This window comes from Tachyglossus aculeatus, chromosome 23 (genome assembly GCF_015852505.1).
Source record: "Tachyglossus aculeatus isolate mTacAcu1 chromosome 23, mTacAcu1.pri, whole genome shotgun sequence".
NCBI lineage: Eukaryota > Metazoa > Chordata > Mammalia > Monotremata > Tachyglossidae > Tachyglossus > Tachyglossus aculeatus.
In genome coordinates, this window is record NC_052088.1 from 34616199 (window position 1) to 34635723 (window position 19525).

The 19525-nt window shown below is 45.4% G+C and overlaps 1 protein-coding gene across 1 annotated transcript in view; it reads left to right on the forward strand.

The window, feature by feature from the left end:
* Positions 1-19525, forward strand: part of ITGA1 (integrin subunit alpha 1) — a 116190-nt gene that overhangs the window by 12546 nt on the left and 84119 nt on the right. Inside the window, exons 3-7 of the mRNA XM_038765571.1 lie at positions 4210-4322; positions 11286-11374; positions 11462-11576; positions 12249-12376; positions 18900-19048. Of these exons, the coding sequence (XP_038621499.1) occupies positions 4210-4322; positions 11286-11374; positions 11462-11576; positions 12249-12376; positions 18900-19048 (594 nt within the window). The remainder of the gene's footprint in view (positions 1-4209; positions 4323-11285; positions 11375-11461; positions 11577-12248; positions 12377-18899; positions 19049-19525) is intronic.

Below are 19525 nucleotides of genomic sequence, written 5' to 3' on the forward strand. Positions count from 1 at the left end.
TCACTTCTCTGTACCTCAGCTCCCTTGTCTGCAAAGTAAAGGCGGAGTCCCTGTTCTCCCTCCTATTGAGTTGAGTCCCTCGCTGAGAAGCAGCGTGGCTCAGTGGAAAGAGCACAGGCTTTGGAGTCAGAGGTCATGGGTTCAAATCCCGGCTCCGCCGATTGTCAGCTGTGTGACTTTAACTTCTCTATGCCTCAGTTACCTCCTCTGTAAAATGGGGATTAAGACTGTGAGCCCTCCCGTGGGACAACGTGATCACCTTGTAACCTCCCCAGCGCTTAGAACAGTGCTTTGCACATAGTAAGCGCTTATGTTATTATTATTATTATTATTTAGACTGTGAGCCCTATGTGGGACCTGATTAGCTTGTATCTACCCCAGCGCTTAGTACAGAGAAGCAGAGAAGCAGCGTGGCTCAGTGGAAAGAGCCCGGGCTTTGGAGTCAGAGGTCATGGGTTCGAATCCCGACTCCGCCACATGTGTGCTGTGTGACCTTGGGCAAGTCACTTAACTTCTCTGAGCCTCAGTAATCTCATCTGTAAAATGGGGATTAAGTCTGTGAGCCCCACGTGGGACAACTTGATCACCTTGTATCCCCCCCCAGCGCTTAGAACAGTGCTCTGCACAGCGTAAGCACTTAAAAAATGCCATCATTATTATTATTATTATTACAGTGTTTGACATGTACTAAGTGTTTAACAGATACCACAAAATCCATCTTCTGATGGATGTCCTGCGTAGGGATTCATTCATTCATTCATTTATTCATTCAATCATCTATTGAGCGCTTACTGTATGCAAAGTACTGTACTAAACACTCGGGAGAGTCCACTATAACAACAAACAGACCTATTCCTGCCCACCGTACTGAGCACTGGGGAGGACACAAGGAAATTAGGTTGGACTCAGTCCCTGTCCAACGTGGGGCTCAACGTCTCCATCCCCATTTTACATTTGAGGGAACTGAGGACCAGAGAAGCGAAGGGACTTGCCCAAAGTCACACAGCCGATAAGTGGCAGAGCCGGGATTAGAACCCACGACCTCTGACTCCCAAGCCCGGGCTCTTTCCACTGAGCCACGCTGCTTCTCCTGCTGCTTATAATACCTCCACAAAAATGACTCCATAATCCGAAACTAAGGGGCTGGTCATCTTTCCTGTAAAACCTTTCTTACCAAATCTGGTCTTTAAGCAGCTAGCACTTCTGACGCTCTCATTCCTCGACAAATTTATTTCCATGGCAGGAGAGTATAAGGAAATAACACAGTTTGCTTTACATTTTCGCCCCCCGGCCCACGTCATCCCCCAGGCCTGGAATGCCCCCAATCCCTCTGCCCATCCGCCAAGCTCGCTCTCTTCCTCCCTTCAAGGCCCTGCTGAGAGCTCACCTCCTCCAGGAGGCCTTCCCAGACTGAGCCCCTTCCTTCCTCTCCCCCTCGTCCCCCCTCCATCCCCCCCATCTTACCTCCTTCCCTTCCCCACAGCACCTGTATATATGTATATATGTTTGTACATATTTATTACTCTATTTATTTATTTTACTTGTACATATCTATTCTATTTATTTTATTTTGTTAGTATGTTTGGTTTTGTTCTCTGTCTCCCCGTTTTAGACTGTGAGCCCACTGTTGGGTAGGGACTGTCTCTATATGTTGCCAACTTGTACTTCCCAAGCGCTTAGTACAGTGCTCTGCACATAGTAAGCGCTCAATAAATACGATTGATGATGATGATGATTTTCACTTCCCAAACATTTGTTTCTTATGTCTAATAATAATAGTTATTATTATGGCTCTTGTTAAGCACATATTATTTGCCAAGCACCGGAGAAGATGCAAGTTCATCAGGTTGGATCCGGTCACCGTCCCGCATTGGGCTCACATTCTTAATTCCCATTTTCCAGGTGAGGGAATGGAGGCCCAGAGAAGTGAAGTGACTTGCCCAAAGTCACAGAGCAAGCAAATGACAGAGCAGGGATTAGAACCCAGGCCCTTCCGACTCCCAGGACCAAGCTCTATCCGCTAAGCCACGCTGCTTCTAAAGCTCCTTCCTTGTGATGTGGCATGGCAATAGGCTTCTCTGAGCCTCGGTTACCTCATCTGTGAAATGGGGACTAAGGCCGTGAGCCCCACGTGGGACAACCTGATCACCTTGTATCCCCTCAGCGCTTTGAACGGTGCTTTGCACATAGTAAGCGCTTAACAAATGCCATCGTTATTAGTATCATCATCATCATCATCAATCGTATTTATTGAACGCTTACTGTGTGCAGTGCACTGTACTAAGCGCTTGGGAAGTACAAGTTGGCAACATATAGAGACAGTCATCGTCAATCTTATTTATTGAGCGCTTACTGTGTGCAGAGCACTGTACTAAGCGCTTGGGAAGTACAAGTTGGCAACATATAGAGACAGTCCCTACCCAACAGTGGGCTCACAGTCTAAAAGGGGGAGACGGAGAACAAAACCAAACATACTAACAAAATAAAATAAATAGAATAGATATGTACAAGTAAAATAAATAAATAAATAGAGTAATATGTATAAACATATATACAGGTGCTGTGGGGATGGGAAGGAGGTAAGATGGGGGGATGGAGGGGGGGATGGGGGGAGAGGAAGGAAGGGGCTCAGTCTGGGAAGGCCTCCTGGAGGAGGTGAGCTCTCAAGTATTATTATTTCCTTGGTTGAATTAATCCTTCGGGGATTTGAAGCGATTTATTTTTCAAGAACCTGGAGCTAGCAGGGTTTAATTGCATAATATTCCTCAGATTTGATTTAGCAGAATCACTGCCTGGATTTGGCCTGAATGAAGATTCAGTGGCCCAGTCTAACCCATCCTCCTGCCTCCAATTTTGGGAGGAGTTATGCCTTTCTTGTCGTCTACATCTCTTTGGTTTGGATGTGTCATTTAACACCTCTGACGCTGCAAATGCTCAAAAAATAAAGACGACTGATCGATCTAACCATTCCCTCTTAGCAGGGCATCGAGGGGCCTAGTGGATAGAGTGAGGGCCTGAGAGTCAGAAGGACCTGGGTTCTAATCCTGGCCCCGCCACCTTGGGCAAGTCAATTCAGGTCTCTGTGCCTCAGTTCCCTCATCTGTAAAATGGGGATGCGGACTGTGAGCCCCACGTGGGACAACCTGATTACCTTGTATCTTCCCCAGCGCTTAAAACAGTGCCTGACACATAGTAAGCGCTTAAGAAGTGCCACCGTTATTACATACCACAGTTGTCATTATTATTGTTATTTATTTCTGATTATCGCTGTTGCCTTGATTATCTGTCTCCCGCTTCTAGACTGTGAGCCCACTGTTGGGTAGGGACCGTCTCTATATGTTGCCAACTTATACTTCCCAAGCGCTTAGTACAGTGCTCTGTACACAGTAAGCGCTCAATAAATACGATTGATTGATTGATTGATTGATCTGTGAAGGGTATTGCAGTCAAAGAGACTTCATTTTTCAGAAAATAGATTGTGCGTCGATTTCTAGACTGTGAGCCCACTGTTGGGTAGGGACTGTCTCTATATGTTGCCAACTTGTACTTCCCAAGCGCTTAGTACAGTGCTCTGCACACAGTAAGCGCTCAATAAATACGATTGATTGACTGATTGATTATGTGAAGGGTATTGCAGTCAAAGAGACTTCATTTTTCAGAAAACGGATTGCGCGTCTTGATTTCTAGACTGTGAGCCCACTGTTGGGTAGGGACCGTCTCTATATGTTGCCAACTTGGACTTCCCAAGCGCTTAGTACAGTGCTCTGCACACAGTAAGCGCTCAATAAATACGATTGATTGACTGATTGATCTGTGAAGGGTATTGCAGTCAAAGAGACTTCGTTTTTCAGAAAATGGATTGCACGTCTTGATTTCTAGACTGTGAGCCCACTGTTGGGTAGGAACCGTCTCTATATGTTGCCAACTTGGACTTCCCAAGTGTTTAGTACAGTGCTCTGCACACAGTAAGCGCTCAATAAATACGATTGATTGACTGATTGATTGATCTGTGAAGGGTATTGCAGTCAAAGAGACTTCATTTTTCAGAAAACGGATTGCGCGTCTTGATTTCTAGACTGTGAGCCCACTGTTGGGAAGGGACCGTCTCTATATGTTGCCAACTTGGACTTCCCAAGTGCTTAGTACAGTGCTCTGCACACAGTAAGCGCTCAATAAATACGATTGATTGATTGATTGATTGATTTCCAGGGTCCTGGTCGGCTCTCCTCTGGCTGGCCAACCGAAGAAGAGGACCGGTGATGTCTACAAGTGTCCAGTTGGGAGGGATGAACCGTCGCCTTGTGTGAAACTGAACCTTCCAGGTATGTCAGGCCAAGGGTAGGAGGCCGTGCGGCTCAGTGGAAAGAGCACAGGTCTAGGAGAAAAATAAAAAAAGACCTGGCTTGTAATCTTGGTTTGCTACCTTGGGCAAATCACTTCACTTTTCTTATGAGAGGCAACGTGGCTTAGCAGATACGGCATGGTCCTGGCCGTCAGAAGGGCCCGGATTCTAATCCCGGCTCTGCCATATGTCTGCTGTGTGACCCTGGGCAAGTCACTTCAATCAATCAATCGTATTTATTGAGCGCTTACTATGTGCAGAGCACTGTACTAAGCGCTTGGGAAGTACAAATTGGCATCACATAGAGACAGTCCCTACCCAACAGTGGGCTCACAGTCTAAAAGGGGGAGACAGAGAACAGAACCAAACATACCAACAAAATAAAATAAGTAGGATAGAAATGTACAAGTAAAATAAATAAATAGAGTAATAAATATGTACAACCATATATACATATATACAGGTGCTGTGGGGAAGGGAAGGAGGTAAGACGGGGGGATGGAGAGGGGGACGAGGGGGACTTCACTTCTCTAGGCCTCGTTTACCTCATCCGTGCAATGGGGGTAATAATAATGATGGCATTTATTAAGCTCTTGCTATGTGCAAAGCACTGTTCTAAGCGCTGGGGAGGTTACAGCGTGATCATGTTGTCCCACAGTCTTAATCCCCATTTTCCAGATGAGGTAACTGGGGCACAGAGAAGTTAAGTGACTTGCCTAAAGTCACCCAGCGGACAAGTGGCGGAGCCGGGATTTGAACCCCCGACCTCTGACTCCAAAGCCCGTGCTCTTTCCACTGAGCCACGGATGAAAAGTGTGGGCCCGTGAAGGACAGGGACTGTGTCCTACCTGATTAACTTGTATCTACCCCAGGATTTAGAACAATGCTCCGCACATAGTATACACTTAATAAGTACCATAATTATTATTATTCTCTGGGCCTCAGTTTCCTCATCAGTAATATGAGGATTCAATAATTGTTCTCCTTTCTATTTACACTGGGAACCTCATGTGGGACAGACACCATTATTCATTCCATCGTATTTACTGAGCGCTTACTGCATGCAGAGCATTCATTCATTCATTCATTCAATCGTACTTATTGAGCGCTTACTGCGTGCAGAGCACTGTACCAAGCGCTTGGGAAAGTACAACACAACAATAAACAGTGACATTCCCTGCCCACAATGAGTCCACAGTCTAGAGGGCTTGTCAGTTGTGTGACTTTGGGCAAGTCACTTCACTTCTCTGTGCCTCAGTTCCCTCATCTGTAAAATGGGGATGAAGACTGTGAGCCCCATGTGGGATAACCTGTTGACCTTGCAGCGTGGCTCAGTGGAAAGAGCCCGGGCTTTGGAGTCAGAGGTCATGGGTTCAAATCCCGGCTCCGCCACTTGTCAGCTGTGTGACTTTGGGCAAGTCACTTAACTTCTCTGGGCCTCAGTGACCTCATCTGTAAAATGAGGGTTAAGACTGTTAGCCCCCTGTGGGACAACCTGATCACCTTGTAATCTCCCCAGTGCTTAGAAAAGTGCTTTGCACATAGTAAGCGCTTAATAAGTACCATTATTATTATTATTATTATTATCATCCCTCCAGCGCTTAGAGCAGTGCTCGTCACATAAGAAGTGCTTAAAAATGTCATTATTATTATTATTATTATTATCATCATCATCATCATCAATCGTATTTATTGAGCGCTTACTGTGTGCAGAGCACTGCACTAAGTGCTTGGGAAGTACAAGTTGGCAACATATAGAGACAGTCCCTACCCAACAGTGGGCTCACAGTCTAAAAGGGGGAGACAGAGAACAAAACCAAACATACTAACAAAATAAAATAAATAGAATAGATATGTACAAGTAAAATCAATAAATAAATAGAGTAATAAATATGTACAAGCATATATACATATATACAGGTGCTGTGGGGAAGGGAAGGAGGTAAGATGGGGGAATGGAGAGGGGGACGAGGGGGAGAGGAGGAGAGATGGGGACACAGACATCAATACAAATGAATAAAATGAGAGGTAGGTACATAAATGCTTTGGGGCTGGATGAGGGGAAGAGCAAAGGGGTAAATAAAATGACAGATATGAACATAAGTGCTTTGGGGCCGGGAGGGCGGAAGATCAACGCTTAGAACAGTGCTTTGCACATAGTAAGTGCTTTATAAATGCTATCATTATTATTATCAAAGGGAGCAAGTCAGGGCCGCTCTTAGCTACCGCCACGGGAGCCATCATCTTAGAAGCAGCGTGGCCTAGTGGAAAGGACACAGGCCTGGGATTCAGCAGACTTGGATTCTAATCCTGCCTCTACCAACGGCTTGCTGGGTGGCCCGGGAAAAGTCACTTAACTTTGGCCCTGAGTTTCCTCAACTGTTAAGTGGAAATTAAATCCTATTCCCTCCTTCTTAGACTGTGGGAAAGTGACTTCATCCAACCTAATTAACATGTACCTAACCTATTGCTTAGAGCAGCGCTAGGCACATCGTAAGCACTTAACAAGGACGATAGTGATTATTAATAACAAGAAGAATAATAATGATGGCATTTATTAAGCGCTTACTATGTGCAAAGCACTGTTCTAAGCGCTGGGGAGGTTACAAGGCGATCAGGTTGTCCCACGTGGGGCTCACAGTCTTCATCCCCATTTTACAGATGAGGGAACTGAGGCCCAGAGAAGTGAAGTGACTACCCAAAGTCATACAGTTGACAGGTGGCAGAGCCGGGATTTGAACCCATGACCTCTGACTCCAAAGCCCGCGCTCTTTCCAATGAGCCACGCTGCTTCTCTATTAATTGGCATTATTATCCTCTAGACTGTAACCTCCTTGTGGGCAGGGAGCAGGACTATAACTCTGCCTATAACTCTGTTATTTTGTACTCTCTCAAGTGTTTAGTACAGTGTTCTGCATACAGGAAGCGCTCAGTAAATATCATAGATTGGTTGAGAGCAGGCTCCCTGCAGGCAGGAGGTTGTCCGTCTCGGCAACAAAAAACCACCAGCCTTCTAGACTGTGAGTCCGTTGTTGGGTAAGGACCGTCTCTATATGTTGCCGACTTGTACTTCCCAAGCGCTTAGTCCAGTGCTCTGCACACAGTAAGCGTCCAATAAATACGATTGAATGAATGAATGAATGAGTGAATGAATGAATGGTAGCCTTACCATTCTCCGAGATCCGGAGGGAGACAGCTAGAGGTTGGGGATGCTTGGTGGCCGTCTCTGCCCTTCATTTATAGTTTTCCTCTCAAAATCTGCCACCTCAGACCTCCCCCCGGCCCCGCCCAGCAGTCCGCGCCCAACCCAATTGGCTCGTGTCTCCCCCAGCACTTAGAACAGTGTCTAGCACATAGTAAGCGCTTAACAAATGCCATCAGTATTATAATTATTATTCTGCACACAGTAAGTGCTTGACTGTGAGCCCACTGTTGGGTAGGGACTGTCTCTATATGTTGCCCATCTGTACTTCCCAAGCGCTTAGTACAGTGCTCTGCACATAGTAAGCGCTCAATAAATACGATTGATGATGGTGATGATGACTGGATGATTGAATGAATCCAGCCCGGAAAGCAGCATGGCCTAATGGAAAGACCCTGGGCCTGGGAATCAGAGGACCTGGATTCTAATCCTGGCTCTGCCACCTGTCTAGACTGTAAGCTCCTTGTGGGCAGGTGATGTGTGTACCAATTGTGCTCGCCCAAGCGCTTCCTATGGTGCTGTGCACCCAGTAAGCGCACAGCCACCGTGATTGATTAATTGCCTGCTGTGTGACCTTGGGCCAGTAATTTAACTTCTCTGGGCCTCAGTTACCTCATCTGTAAAATGGAGATTAAAGTTGTAGGACAGGGACTGTGTCCAACCCTATGAGCTCGTATCTATTCCAGTGCTTAGTACAGTGGCCGGCACATTTAGTAAGCTGTACTGTAATAATAATAATAATTAATAATTATGGTATTTGTTAAGTGCTTACTATGTTCCAGGCACTGTACTAAGCGCTGGGGTGGATACAAGCAAATTGGGTTGGGCACCGTCCCTATCATCATCATCATCAATCGTATTTATTGAGCGCTTACTATGTGCAGAGCACTGTACTAAGCGCTTGGGAAGTACAATCCCACATAGGACTCACAGTCTCAATCCCCATTTTACAGATGAGGTAACAGAGGCTCAGAGAAGTGAAGTGACTTGCCCAAGGTCACACAGCAGACAAGTGACAGTGCTTGCAAAGCACTGTTCTAAGCACTGCGGGGGATACAAGGTGATCAGGTTGTCCCACGTGGGGCTCACAGTCTTAATCCCCATTTTGCAGATGAGGTAACTGAGGCTCCGAGAAGCTAAGTGACTTGCCCTAGGTCACACAGCAGACATGTGGTGGAGCCGAGATTAGAACCCACAGCCTCTGACTCCCAAGCCTGGGCTCTTTCCACTGAGCCATGCTGCTTCTCTAAGCAGTGTACAAAATCAATCAATCAATCAATCAATCGTATTTATTGAGCGCTTACTATGTGCAGAGCACTGTACTATGCGCTTGGGAAGTACAAATTGGCAACACATAGAGACAGTCCCTACCCAACAGTGGGCTCACAGTCTAAAAGGGGGAGACAGAGAACAAAACCAAACATACCAACAAAATAAAATAAATAGGATAGAAATGTACAAGTAAAATAAATAAATAAATAAATAAATAGAGTAATAAACAAAACACTGTACTAAGTGCTTGGGAGAGTACAATAAAATGATAAAACAATAAAATGATAAAACAATAAACAGACACATTTCCTGACCACAATGAGCTTACAGTCAAGAGACTGGAGAGTGAGCAGCCTAGAGAGCCTAGAGAAGCAGCATGGCTCAGTGGAAAGAGCCCGGGCTTTGCAGTCAGAGGTCATGGGTTCAAATCCCGGCTCCGCCAATTGTCAGCTGTGTGACTTTGGGCAAGTCACTTCACTTCTCTGGGCCTCAGTTACCTCATCTGTAAAATGGGGAGGAAGACTGTGAGCCCCCCTGTGGGACAACCTGATTGCCTTGTAACCTCCCCAGCGCTTAGAACAGTGCTTTGCACACAGTAAGCGCTTAATAAATGTCACCATTATTATTATAGAGAGGTTTGCGGAGCATCGAGAAGCAGCATGGCTCAGTGGAAAGAGCACGGGCTTTGGAGTCAGAGGTCATGGGTGCGAATCCCAGCTCCACCACATGTCTGCTGTGTGACCTTGGGCAAGTCAGTTAACTTCTCTGAGCCTCAGTTACCTCATCTGTAAAATGGGGATTGACTGTGAGCCCCACGGGGGACAACCTGATCATGTTATATCCCCCCAGCGCTTAGAACAGTGCTTTGCACATAGTAAGCACTTAACAAATAAGGCCCTACTGAGAGGTCACCTCCTCCAGGAGGCCTTCCCAGACTGAGCCCCTTCCTTCCTCTCCCCCTCGTCCCCCTCTCCATCCCCCCATCTTACCTCCTTCCCTTCCCCACAGCACCTGTATATATGGATATATATTTGTACATATTTGTAACTCTATTTATTTATTTGTTTATTTTTCTTGTACATATCTATTCTATTTATTTTATTTTGTTAGTATGTTTGGTTTTGTTCTCTGTCTCCCCCTTTTAGACTGTGAGCCCACTGGTGGGTAGGGACTGTCTCTATATGTTGCCAACGTGTGCTTCCCAAGAGCTTAGTACAGTGCTCTGCACCCAGTAAGCGCTCAATAAATACGATTGACGATGATGAACAAATGCCATCATTATTATTATTATGATAACTCAGGGTATCAGGGCATTCGCAGTTCAGCCTTCCTTCGCTGAACTAAATTTCTGCCTTGTGGTTCTCGGGGGGTGGGGGGGAGGGAATGCCCAAAGAAGCTGACCAGACTGCACCTTTTATGTAGAGAAATCGGACCTGGTCGCCCGCCCCGAGCATCTATTCCACTACCAACTTTGGTGACGGAGCACTTATGATGTAATGGGCCTTGTTCTTCCATTAATTTATCCCTGTCTCGTGGCTACCGCCGGAATCCGGCTTTGCAGTTTTTCTCCGTCACCCCAGATCATGACCCCGAGACGTCGACATGGAGCGGGCGAGGGCAAGGCTGCTTCGTATTCAGACTCCTTTGGCCACTTTTCCACCCCCTTTCCTGTCAGAGGTCCATGGCACATCATTTATTTATTTATTTATTTATTTATTTATTTATTTATTTATTTATTTTACTTGTACATAGCTATTCTATTTATTTTCTTTTGTTAGTACGTTTGGTTTTGTTCTCTGTCTCCCCCTTTTAGACTGTGAGCCCACTGTTGGGTAGGGACTGTCTCTATATGTTGCCAATTTGTACTTCCCAAGCGCTTAGTACAAGTGCTCTGCACACAGTAAGCGCTCAATAAATACGATTGATGATGATGATGATGATGATTGAGCTCGCCAGTCACAGCACACCAAAACAGCATTCACATCCGGCGAGGCAGTTGATTTTATAATAATAATAATGGTGGCATTTACTAATCAAAATTTACTAAGCGCTTACTATGTGCAAAGCACTGTTCTAAGCGCCGGGGGGATGCAAGGTGATCAGGTTGTCCCACGGGGGGCTCACAGTCTTCATCCCCATTTTACAGATGAGGGAACTGAGGCCCAGAGAAGTTAAGTGACTTGCCCAAAGTCACACAGCTCTGTCGCAGCTAGCGAAGTCGGATGAATAGTGTTCAGAGGCACTCGCTTAATTGCTATTTCCACATTCTTTCACGGGTCGGAAAAACGATTTATCCAGATGGAAGTCAGCTTTTCCACTCACTCATTATAGTCCTAATAGAAGGGGGGAGCCTATTTGGTATAACCAAACTTGGGCTCTGATTTGACCAAGTGTCCGGAAGGCTGAAAGTAGGCAGGGTATGATGTAACTTTCTGTTGCTGCATCCTGAAATGTCTGTTTTATTCTTAGCCAATACCTCAATCCCTAAAGTCACGGAAATCAAGGAGAACATGACGTTTGGGTCGACTTTAGTCACGAACCCAAAAGGCGGATTTCTGGTAAGGCAGGAAACGGTAATATCTTTTAACGACCGTCAATCTCTCGGTGGTTGGTCGGACGTTTCATGCTGCCATTCTCTTTTAAAGGCCTGCGGACCTCTTTATGCTTACAAATGTGGACACTTACACTATACGACCGGCATCTGTTCCGATGTTGATTCGACATTTCAAGTTGTAAAGTCCATCGCTCCGTCTGTACAAGGTAGGCCCCCTGCAGAATGGCCCTTGGGTGTTTGAAAAGTAGTAAGCGATGATAGAGAGAGATGTATACACAGAGGCATACCAAAGCGCTCAAAGCAATGTCCTTAGCTGTCAGCGTGCCCAATTTTGGTCAATGCGTGCTTTGTCAGTATATAACCCAACTTCTTGCTATTTTTGGCATGGCTTTTGGTGGAAGCGGTCTTAGGAAAGTCGTGTCCAAATGGAAATCGCTCAAAGTGCCGAGGAGCCCCGTCAGAGAAGAAAACGTTCCTTCAGGGGCGCGTGTATTTAGAGGTCTACCTCTGCCTCGAAAAGAACCCTGACAAGGAAAGAGAAGCGGCTTTTTACACCCAAGATTTTGCGCTATGTTATCGATAATTCATTCATTCAGTGAGTCAGTCGTATTTATTGAGCGCTTACCGTGTGCAGGGTACTGTACCAAGCGCTTGCGAGAGACAGTAGAACAATAAACGCACATTCCCTGCCCACAAGGTAATAAGAGACGGTGCTCTTGATTTAGCGATAAGATGCCACGGTAGATTTTGCACAGCCCCTTAAATAGTGGCCAAACCCAGGCTTGCCTTTGCGAAGCGTCGCCTAAAGTCACACGTTGATTCCCTCTGATTTTTGGGTTGAATCCGTGATCGTAATTTGAAACAATTTCTCTTTACAGAATGCAGCAGTCAGCTGGACATTGTCATCGTGCTCGATGGTTCTAACAGCATTTACCCCTGGGAGAAAGTCATAGAATTTTTAAAACGGTTGCTGGGAAAGATGGCTATAGGCCCCAAACAGACCCAGGTAAGATGGTGCTGCCGTGCAACTTTCCAAGCACTTAGTACAGTGCTCTGCACACAGTAAGTGCTCAGTAAATATGACCGAATGAATAAATTCTCATAATAATAATAATGATGGCATTTGTTAAGTGCTTACTCTATGTCAAGCAAATGCCACTGTTAATAAGTGAAATTAGAAATGGAGCAAGTCAAGATTGACAAACGCTTTGCGATTGTATTGGGTAGAAAGTGGTATTTCTGGCCTGTAAACTGGCAATTCTGCGACCAGTGGAACAGGAGCAGCATGGCCATGGCCTTGTGGAAAGAGCCCGGGCTTGGGAGTCAGAGGTCGTGGGTTCTAATCCCGGCTCCCCCCCACATTCATTCAATCGTATTTATTGAGCGCTTACTGTGTGCAGAGCACTGTATGTCTGCTGCGTCACCTTGGGAAAGTCACTTAACTTCTCTGAGCCTCAGTTCCCTCATCTGTAAAATGGGGATTAAGACAGTTCCCGGAGCAAATTTACAGAAAAAGACCCTCCCCGGGGAGTCTGCAACTTTCTTTCATGTGGTTTTATAATAATTCTTTCCAGGGACTCAACTTAATCGTTTGTGTTGACAACCATTTCGAGCTCAGCTGTTGCTAATAGGCCTTAAGCAGGTCTTTTTTTTTTCTTCCAAAAGTACTGTATTCTCTCCTTGGACACACCATCATCGGGCTTATTATAGATCAAACAACCAATCTTGCAACAAATTGTATTTATTGAGCACTTACTGTGGGCAGAGCACTGTACTAAGTGGGGATGTGGGACAACGTGATCACCTTGTATCCCCTCAGTGCTTAGAACAGAGCTTCGCACATAGTAAGCACTTAACAAATGCCATCATCATCATTATTATTATTATTCTTTCCTACTTCCTAAAGACCTGCTGAGTGTTGTAGTGAATCAAGTTGGCTCAGTGCTAAACCACTTCTTACTGCTAGCTCAGTCAATCAATCAATCAATCGTATTTATTGAGCGCTTACTGTGTGCAGAGCACTGTACTAAGCGCTTGGGAAGTACAAGTTGGCAACATATAAAGACGGTCCCTGCCCAACAGTGGGCTCACAGTCTAGAAGGGGGAGACAGAGAACAAAACAAAGCATATTAACAAAATAAAATAAATAGAATAGATATGTACAAGTAAAATAAATAGAGTAATAAATATGTACAAACATATATACATATATACAGGTGCTGTGGGGAAGGGAAGGAGGTAAGGCGGGGGGGATGGAGGGGGGAGGAGGGGGAGAGGAATTTACAGTCAATTGTAAAATGGGGGTGAAGACTGTGAGCTCCACGTGAGACATTCATTCATTCATTCATTCAGTCTCTCGTATTTATTGAGCGCTTACTGTGTGCAGAGCCCTGGACTGTGCCCAAGCTGATTAGCTCCTATCTACTCCCAACACTTAGAACAGTGCCTGGCACATAGTAAGCACTTAAAAAAAATACCATAAAAAATAAAACCCATCAGTCTTAATTTATTGAGCGCTGTGCGCAAAGCACTGTGCTAAGTGCTTGGCAGAGTACAGTAGAGTGGGTAGACACAATCGCTGTCCATGAGGAGCCGGAAGACTAGAAGGGGAGGACGTTTGGAAATTCTTTTATTGACTTCAGCCCTTGTGAGACGATTCCACATTCTCACTGTGTTTCCTCCCTTTGGCAATGTTCGGACATTTTATTCTTTTTTAAATTACTCTGCCTGCTGCTTAATGATGAAAGGGTAGCCCCCTGCCCTTCTTTTAAACCGGCCTGACAGGGGTCTGCTCATTGCTTCGGGAAAGAAATTCATTCACAGAGAAAAGTCGACTACACATCCTCCCGGAGCAAATTTGCAGAGAAAGACCCTCCCCGGGGAGTCTGCAACTTTCTTTCATGTGGTTTTACAATAATTCTTTCCAGGGACTCAACTTAATCGTTTGTGTTGACAACCATTTCGAGCTCAGCTGTTGCTAATAGGCCTTAAGCAGAAGTCTTTTTATTTTTCTTCCAAAAGTACTGTATTCTCTCCTTGGACACGCTGTCATCGGGCTTATTATAGATCAAACAACCAATCTTTCAACGAATTGTATTTACTAAGCACTTACTGTGTGCAGAGCACTGTACTAAGCGCTTCATTCATTCAGCCGTATTTATTGAGAGCTTACTGTGTGCAAAGCACTTGGGAGAGTACGATATGACAGAGTCGGTAGACACGCTCCCTGCTCACAACGAGCAGGAGTAGGATTGTATCCGTGGCCGAATCGTACCTTCCAAGTGCTTAGTACAGTGCTCTGCACGCAGTAAGCGCTCAATAAATACGATTGAATGAATGATTGAGCACAGTTCCAGTCTCACATGGGGCTCACAGTCTACTAGACACGGGGCTAGTCTAGCGAGAGGAGCACAGGCATCGGATCTCCATTTTGCCGATGAGGATAACGGAGGCCCAGAGAAGTGAGGTGACTTGCCAGAGGTCTCTCAGAGGGCGACTGGAAGAGTCGAGATTAGAACCCAGGTCAATCAATCAATCAATCAATCGTATTTATTGAGTGTTTACTGTGTGCAGAGCACCGTACTAAGCGCTTGATGCCCTTGGATGTCCTCGGATGCCCAGGCCCATGCTTCTTCCACTAAGCCACACTGCTCCTCCCGTTGAACCCTGCTTTTTTGACTGTCATCTTAGGTATTATCATCATCATCATCAATCGTATTTTTTGAGCGCTTACTGTGTGCAGAGCACTGTACTAAGCGCTTGGGAAGTACAAGTTGGCAACATATAGGGACAGTCCCTACCCAACAGTGGGCTCACAGTCTAAAAGGGGGAGAGGTGTTATTTCCTGTTCATATAATTAGTTGAGGACAAACTCTGGGGAATGAACAGGGATTCAAGAAGGGGGCTTCCCGCCACCACACGGAGAGCCCAAATTCTTGCTCAGCTCATTGGGCAGCTACCCACAGTCCTCTGGGGCAGTCGAACCCAGATCCCTGGAGACCCATCCCCTGCCAAAACCTGCTGCCTCCTCACAAACCTAACCGTTAGTCAGTCAATTGTATTTATTGCGCGCTTACTGTGTGCAGAGCATTAGAAGCAGCGTGGCTCAGTGGAAAGAGCACGGGCTTGGGAGTCGAGGTCACGGGTTCTAATCCCGGCTCCGCCACTTGTCAGCTGTGTGACTTTGGGCTAGTCACTTCACTTCTCTGTGCGTCAGTTCCCTCATCTGGAAAATGGGGATTAAGACTGTGAGCCCCATGTGGGACAGCCTGATTACCTTGTATTCCCCCACCTCCCCAGCACTTAGAACAGTGCTTGGCACATAGTAAGCGCTTAACAAATACCATCATCGTTATTATTATTGTTATTATTGGGAGAGTACAATGTAACAATACCTGTATATATGTATATATGTTTGTATGTGTTTATTACTCTATTTATTTTATTTGTACATATTTATTCTATTTATGTTATTTTGTCAATATGTCTTGTTTTGTTGTCTGTCTCCCCCTTCTAGACTGTGAGCCCGTTGTTGGGTAGGGACCGTCTCTATATGTTGCCAACTTGTACTTCCCAAGCGCTTAGTACAGTGCTCTGCACACAGTAAGTGCTCAATAAATACATCATCGTCATCATCAATCGTATTTATTGAGCGCTTACTATGTGCAGAGCACTGTACTAAGCGCTTGGGAAGTACAAGTTGGCAACATATACAATTGAATGAACAATACATCCCCTGCTTACAGTGAGTTTACAGTCTTGAATCTTACTGTCCACTACAAGGATTCCACCTGGGTTTTCAAGGACAAGAGGGTTGGTCACCTCACTGCTCTGGGCCTCAGTGACCTCATCTGTAAAATGGGATTAAGATTATGAGTCCCATGTATGACAGGTATTGTGTCCAACCTGATTAACTTTTAACTACCCCAGTGCTTAGTACAGTGCCTGGCATAGAGTAAGCACTTAACTAATACCATGAAAAAAAAATGTGACTAATGTCTCTGGATCTTGTGAGGTTCCATGCCATGTTATTGCCACAGGAAAAGTAAAGCCACATGGTCCGGCTCGGAAGGAGAAAGATCCCGGGGAGGAGAGGAAAATGTCAAAGACGTTCTGGAAACACCAACAATGACACCCTAAGCTCTGCCCTACAAAAGGCAAACTCTGAGCTCAACCGAATCCACTAGAAATACAATCCTCTATCCCGAATCATATTTCCAGGGTCTTTTGGAAGTTGACATGCAATCCTGGGTGCCCCGGAGCTCTTAGATCCCACGATTTTTGTGATTCCTCCAGCCCATCTCTGCAACAACCAAAGCAAATAACCACCCCGACTTGCGAACAACAGAATCTGGATCCAAACTTGAAAAATTCCTGAGCCTCGTCCAGATAATTATGGACTGAGTCAAAAGTGCCAATTTTGCACTGTAAGCGAGCCAAGGGATGGGTCTCCCAGGGGGTGGGATAAAAAGAATTTGATCCCTTAGAGAGAGAGAGAGAGAGAGAGAGAGAGAGAGAGAGAGAGAGAGAGAGAGAGAGAGAGAGAGAGAGTGAAGGAGAGAAAAGGAACAAAACAACCACAAAAATTAGGTGATTATTGTAGATAAAAAGGATCTATTCATACAGAAATTCTAGAACCACTCATCTCCATTTTTCAAAATGGTATGTTAAGTGCTTACTATGTGCTAGGCACTGTACTAAGCACTGGGATAGGTTCAAGCTAATTAGGTTGGACACAGTCCCTGCCCTATTTGAGGCATCCTGTCTTAGTCCCCATTTTGCAGATGAGGAAACTGAGGCACAGGGAAGTGAAGTAACTTGCCCGAGGTCACTCCCGGCAGACAACTGAAAGAGCTGGGATTAGAACCCAGGTCTTCTGACCCCCAGGCTCTACCCATCAGGCCAAGCTCAATCAAAGCGAAGGAACACTAATTCCATAAAATGGTTTCAATGTTCTTCCCTGGGTATTAGTTTTTTGTGGTTAATTTGCTGACCATCCAACTGCTGATTCCCACCCCAAAACTCCTGCTGTGGCTGGGCACAGCCTCCCAAAGCTTTCTGCTGTTCCCAAATCCCCCCTTTCTTTTCCTTTTGACTCCTGTTTCTTTGTCCTTTCGTGGCCTCCCAAGCATTTGTGTTTGTTTGTGTTCTATCCTGTGTCTTCTCTCTTCTAATGCTAAGGATGACAAAGAAACAAATGCGAGAAGAGGAAAAGAGGGCTTAGTCAGGGAAGGCCTATTGGAAGAGATGCGCCTTTAATAAGGCTTTGGATGGGGGGAGAGTAATTATCAGATAATTTACTATTATTCATCATCATCATCAATCGTATTTATTGAGCGCTTACTGTGTGCAGAGCACTGTACTAAGCGCTTGGGAAGTACAAGTTGGCAACATATAGAGACAGTCCCTACCCAACAGTGGGCTCACAGTCTAAAAGGGGGAGACAGAGAACGAAACCAAACATACTAACAAAATAAAATAAATAGAATAGATATGTACAAATAAAATATAAATAAATAGAGTAACAAATATGTACAAACATATATACATATATACAGGTGCTGTGGGGAAGGGAAGGAGGTAAGATGGGGGGGTGGAGAGGGGGACGAGGGGGATAATAATAATAATTATTATTATTATTGTATTTGTTAAGCACTTACTTTGTGCTAGGCACTGTTCTAAGTGCTGGAGTGGATACAAGCCAATCGGGTTGGATGCAGTCCCTGTCCCATGTGGGGCTCACTGTCTCAATCCCCATTTTACAGATGAGAGAACTGAGGCCCAGAGAAGTGAAGTGACTAGCCCAAGGTCACACAGCAGGCCAAATGGCGGAGCTGGGATCGGAACCCATGACCTTCTGAGTCCTCCTTCCCAGACTGAGCCCCTTCCTTCCTCTCCCCCTCGTCCCCCTCTCCATCCTCCCCATCTTACCTCCTTCCCTTCCCCACAGCACCTGTATATATGGATATATGTTTGTACCTATTTATTACTCTATTTATTCATTTTAATTGTACATATTTTATTTTATTAGTATGTTTGGTTTTGTTGTCTGTCTCCCCCTTTTAGACTGTGAGCCCACTGTTGGGTAGGGACTGTCTCTATATGTTGCCAACTTGTACTTTCCAAGGTCTTAGTACAGTGCTCTGCACACAGTAAGCGCTCAATAAATACGATTGATGATGATGATGATGATGATGACCTTCTGAGTCCCAGGCCCGGGCTCTAGCCACCATGCCATGCTGCTTCTCTTCCAGGCTACTGAATTTGTCTGCCATTTATCATCCAGTACCGTCATTATTATTTATCAATTAATCAGTCTGAGGAGTTTATTGAATTACCGTGTGCAGAGCACTGGACTTGGGGGAGTAAATCGAGTTGACAGACACACTCTCTGTCCTCAAGAAGTGAAAGAACTTCCTTTTCAGCTCCATCGCAATGCCAAAGTAGCCCTTTCCTCCAGCCGAGCAAGACCGAGAGTCCCCGGAGGTGTCACTGAGGATGCCTTTTTTGAAAACATCTCCCTCTTTCAGGTGGGCATCGTCCAATATGGAGAAAACGTAACCCACGAATTTAACCTCAATAAGTACACGACGACGGAAGAGGTTCTGACTGCGTCCAACGAAATCATCCAGAGAGGCGGGCGGCAGACCATGACGGCTCTCGGGATCGACACAGCGCGGTATGTTTTTAGAGGAACGGAGAGTGACTTCAAGGCTATCCCGGATATCCCCGTTAGATTGATTAGATTGATTGATTTGATTGATTCAGAGAAGCAGCATGGCCTAGTGGCCAGCGCTTAGTACAGTGCTCTGCACACAGTAAGCGCTCAATAAATACGATTGAATGAATGAATGAAAGAGCATGGGCTTGCGAGTCAGAATTTGTGGGTCTAATCCCAGCTCCGCCACTTGTCTGCTGAGTGACCTTGAGCAAGTCACTTCACTTCTCTGTGCCTCAGTTCCCTCATCTGTAAAATGGGGATGAAGACTGTGAGCCCCACGTGGGACAACCTGATCACCTTGTATCTACCCTAGCGCTTAGAACAGTGCTTGGCACATAGTAAGAGCTTAACAAATACCATAATAATAATAATAATAATTATTATTATTATTATTATTATTATTACTCTGTGCCAGGCAGTGCACTAAGTGATGGG